The sequence below is a fragment of the Haliotis rufescens genome, unplaced genomic scaffold (assembly GCF_023055435.1).
Source record: "Haliotis rufescens isolate VD_foot unplaced genomic scaffold, xgHalRufe1.0.p SCAF_5, whole genome shotgun sequence".
NCBI lineage: Eukaryota > Metazoa > Mollusca > Gastropoda > Lepetellida > Haliotidae > Haliotis > Haliotis rufescens.
In genome coordinates this window covers 53,383,040-53,387,295 of record NW_025964223.1, presented here as the reverse complement: position 1 = coordinate 53,387,295, position 4,256 = coordinate 53,383,040, and the positions used below count along the sequence as shown (strand labels likewise).

General features: G+C 40.9%; 1 protein-coding gene across 1 annotated transcript; it reads right to left on the bottom strand.

The window, feature by feature from the left end:
* Positions 1–265: 265 nt before the first annotated feature.
* On the bottom strand, positions 266–2,740 carry LOC125372888. Its single transcript, XM_048383590.1, has 3 exons — positions 2,281–2,740; positions 1,386–1,467; positions 266–554 (listed from the first exon to the last, which is right to left on the bottom strand). Exons 1-3 carry the CDS (start codon positions 2,546–2,548, stop codon positions 323–325), a joined length of 582 nt encoding a protein of 193 aa, XP_048239547.1. The 5' UTR covers positions 2,549–2,740; the 3' UTR covers positions 266–322.
* Positions 2,741–4,256: the final 1,516 nt, after the last annotated feature.

The window sequence follows — 4,256 nt, the reverse complement described above, 5'->3', positions numbered from 1 at the left end:
TAAGAATATGTTACAAATCCATGTGTGCTGAATGAGTGAATAAGTGATTAATGCTTTTACGCCGCTTTTACTATTATTATTCCAGTTTCCAGTTTCCTGAAATGGGCTTCACACACTGTTCCCATGTAGGGAATCGACCCCGGGTCATTGAAGTGAAGTGAAGGTCAACTTCCAACTAACCTTTATATAGATTGTAATCTACTTAATAAAGTCAATGTTAAGCACATATTTATATCTAAAAAAATGATGATAAGTGTAAGGCATGTGCAGGTGACTGGTGATATTTGTATAGTTTAAAAGCTTTTCAATGGAACAATCTTAGTTAAGAGACGTCTCTAGGCGGGTCATCTTCTAGGTTCCCGAACGTGTCTACTGATGCATACTCTTGACTTTCAGAATGTCCAAGAGAGTTTACGTTGCTGTGCGTATTGCTGGGTATTGCTGATAGATAGTTGTAGTGATCGAATTCAGCTTCACCAGTGTGTTCAACATGACTCGAACTGTAGGGATTCTGGCTTGGAGATGATCTGCTCATTTTGGGCTTCACCAGTTTACTGAAATGTGCAAAAATCATTTCTATGAAATAAATTCAATGACAAATATACTATTTCAGTGAAGTAGCGTATCAAATATATTAAATATGAACCACGGGGCTTATTATCATTCAGTAAGTTTGAATTAGCTGAGCACCATAACTGTTTCTTAGTGTGAATCCTTCCGTTGTTTCGATTGTTTGCGGAGCAGCCCTTAGCAACGGGAAGTCATGTCAAGCATTGTCGCAAATAATCAAAGACGACGTGAAAGTGAGTGAGTTGGGTTTAACGCCGCTTTTAACAGCTTAATGTGGGAGGAAAGCCCGAAGTGGTGCAGGTCACAGACGTTTGCCGCTTGGGTGAAACCCACGAGCACGGGTATGGTGCTGACAAACATAGAAACACAATCGGAGCGAACCGGGATTCGAACCCACAATCATAGGTTTCTGGCATGCCCAATGGACGCAACTCTGCACAGCGATTCGCGGCGCCTTTGACGACTGGGCCACCCGTCCCCGCTCGACTTGAAAGAAGGCTTTGCCTTGCGAATAGTTTGTTTGAGCAAATATCTCCACTTGTAATCGTAAAACCCATATGTTTCAACATATTTCTAGAAATACGAATAAGAGTGAAAGAATTGTATACGAATACGGATTGGATGCCCCTCGTGAAAGCATGTTGTCAAAGTTCGGGTCTCAGTCCACCCGAAATGAACCGCAATTGTTCTTAACGCTAAGAGTGTTTTCTAAATGCCTATAATAAAAAATAAAAAATTTCTAAGTATTATTCTGACTTCAAAACTGATTGTTCGATTCAAACATGATGACGTGCTTTAAACACTTGATAACTTACAGGAACAAAATGATGCACACGATGGTAGTCAGCACACACAGATTGGCAATTGTTGCGATGGTCAGGGTATCGTTGTTGTCTTCTGGAAGCAGAAAACACTTCTTGAAGGCACGCTGGACGCTATCAACTTGATCAATCCTTATTCAAGTCTCAGCCGTGACCCATACAGCTCTTATCATGCATGGAAATACATTCAATTGGGCACGTTCACTGTAACTTTTAATTCAAATACACAATGTATTACACCATTTTTAAACATTTATACGTACACACTGTCGCTGTACTTCATTACAGCACAAGTGATACTTCTTAAAGATAATGAAAGACTGATAATGTGGGATAACAATACCTTTGATTGCAATTGCAAGTAACATGAATAAATTCATCATTGTACAGTAAACTACGGTTATAACGAACACGCTTATAACGAACTGACGGATATAACGAACTACTTTTTTGGTCCCGATAATTAGCTGTATTATGCTGTATATATGCTTATAACTAACTACGGTTATAACGAACTAAAATTAGTAGTCCCTTTGAGTTCGTTATAACCGTACTTTACTGTATAGCTAAGGCAGCATCAATTATGATGGTTCAGAATAAACATCTGCAGTTCAAACAATTTTGACTCATCATGATAGTAAACTGGCAAAGAATTGGTAACAAAAAGACTTATATTTTTGGACGCGGGGTCAAAATAATTAGTTTCGACACTAAATTTGAAGCAAATGCTTTAATGTTTGTTTTTATGTTGAATCTTTGTCATGTGATATTCATGCTACCCTGAGTAGATGTGGATGTAGATATGGTGTGTTTCAGTTTAGACCCTGTGGTGCCTGTAGTCGTTACGGTAGATCAAACGGTAGCTCTGAACGTAGACCCGGCGTGGTACCTTTAGTAGTTGGACGAACAGCAGATAAGGAATCTTTGGTCGTAGATCCAGTTGTACGTAAGATATAGTTGGTCGTAGAAACAGAAGAGGGTTGTATTCCCACAGTGGTAGATTGTGTAGTAACCACTTCTTTTCCTGTAGTAGCCATTGTTGACCTCTTGGTGGTACTGTCGTTGGTACCAGTAGACGATGCAATGGTCTTGAAGGATCCAAACACCCTTCCAATATCTGTTAATTTAATTTCATTTAAATGTGAAATCGAGGACATGTAACCATTTTACTTTCGCTATGAAATTAAAACGAGGTTGTTGATCCTGTTTTCCACCCAAAACTAAATTATAACTAACTGTTGTATCAATATGAGAATGCACAATTAACGCCAGGGAAGAGACGGTCCCCCAAACAACTGACATTTGGTATTTGACTGGTATGATTAATTGTCAATATGTTAGAAAATATGGAAAAAACGTTGTGCCAGCTGTCCGAAAGAGAGATTCCACACGCATTATATTATGTATGATTACATTGTCTATATAATATTTCTCAACTTACTTCCATTGATACTTTTTACAATAATGATACAAGTTATGTATACTTACTCGGGAGCTGGGATAGAATAGCTCTTCAGCAACCCATGCTTGCCGTAAAAGGCGACTATGCTCGTCGTAAGAGGCGACTAACGGGATCGGGTGGTCAGGCTCGCTGACTTGGTTGATGCATGACATCGTATCCCAATTGTATCCAATTGTATCCCGCTCGTCACGCCGAAGACCCGGGTTCGATTCCCGACATGGGTTCAATTTGTGAAGCCCATTTCTGGTGTCCCCCGCCGTGATATTCCTTGAATATTGCTAAAAGCGGCGTAAAACCATACTCACTCACTCACCCCCAATTGCGTTGATCGATGCTCATGATGTCAATCAATGGATTGTCTGGTCCAGACTCGATTATTTACAGACCGCCGTCATATAGCTGGAATAGTGCAGAGTGCGGCGTTAACAACAAACCAAACCAACTTACTCGGTTTGCACGTGTATGTGACTTCCACTGCAAAGGGCCATTTGTCTATACTGTTACATGCAACTGTCAACTTAAGACTCAGGTTGCAGCTGTTCTGGCCGTGACATGCTGAGACTTGAGGCAGGTCTGTGATGTTGGCTGGGGTGCTGCTACACCTCACACTCCTGTCCACTCCACAGTCTGCAGTAGGGGCGCCGGCTGACGCGGAGGTTATGGATATGTGCAATGAAGAACCACAATAGAGGTGTAGAGGATTGTGTTGGACTTCATTGGGACACCGACAAGCACTGGCTATGTTACCTTCAACAAAACAGTATGTTACACGTATGCGAGTGAGTGGGAATGAGTTTACGCCATTTTTAGAAATATTCCAGCAATATTCCAGCAATATCCCGGCCTGACACATTGTATGTCATATAACTGGAATATTGTTTATTTATACAAGACACAAACAAACAATTACTTCATGTTTGTTTCATTATTTTTAGCTGATTTAAGTATCATATGATGAATTAAATAATAAATTAAAAATGGTATCTCCCTTTCAGTATAAACCCGTAAGGAACCCTGATCTACACGAGTATTTGTCACAAGAGGCTACTACAGGGAGGGCTACATTCGTTACACAATCGGTAGAGGCTGAGGTACAGCCCCGTACAGATTGGTTATAACAGGTACACAGTAAGGGTATTTTACAAAACATGTGTGTGGTATCTTCACGAACACTTCGTTGCAAGAGACCCGAGAAGATCAGGGGTAGAACAGCTCTTCAGCAAACCATGCTTGCCGTAAAAGGCGAGGAGGCTTGTCGTAAGAGGCGACTAACGGGATCGGGTGGTCAGACTTGCTGACTTGGTTGATGCATGTCATCGTATCCCAATTGCGTGGATCGGTGCTCATGATGTCAATCACTAGCTTGTCTAGTCCAGACTCGATTATTTACAGGCCGCTGTCAT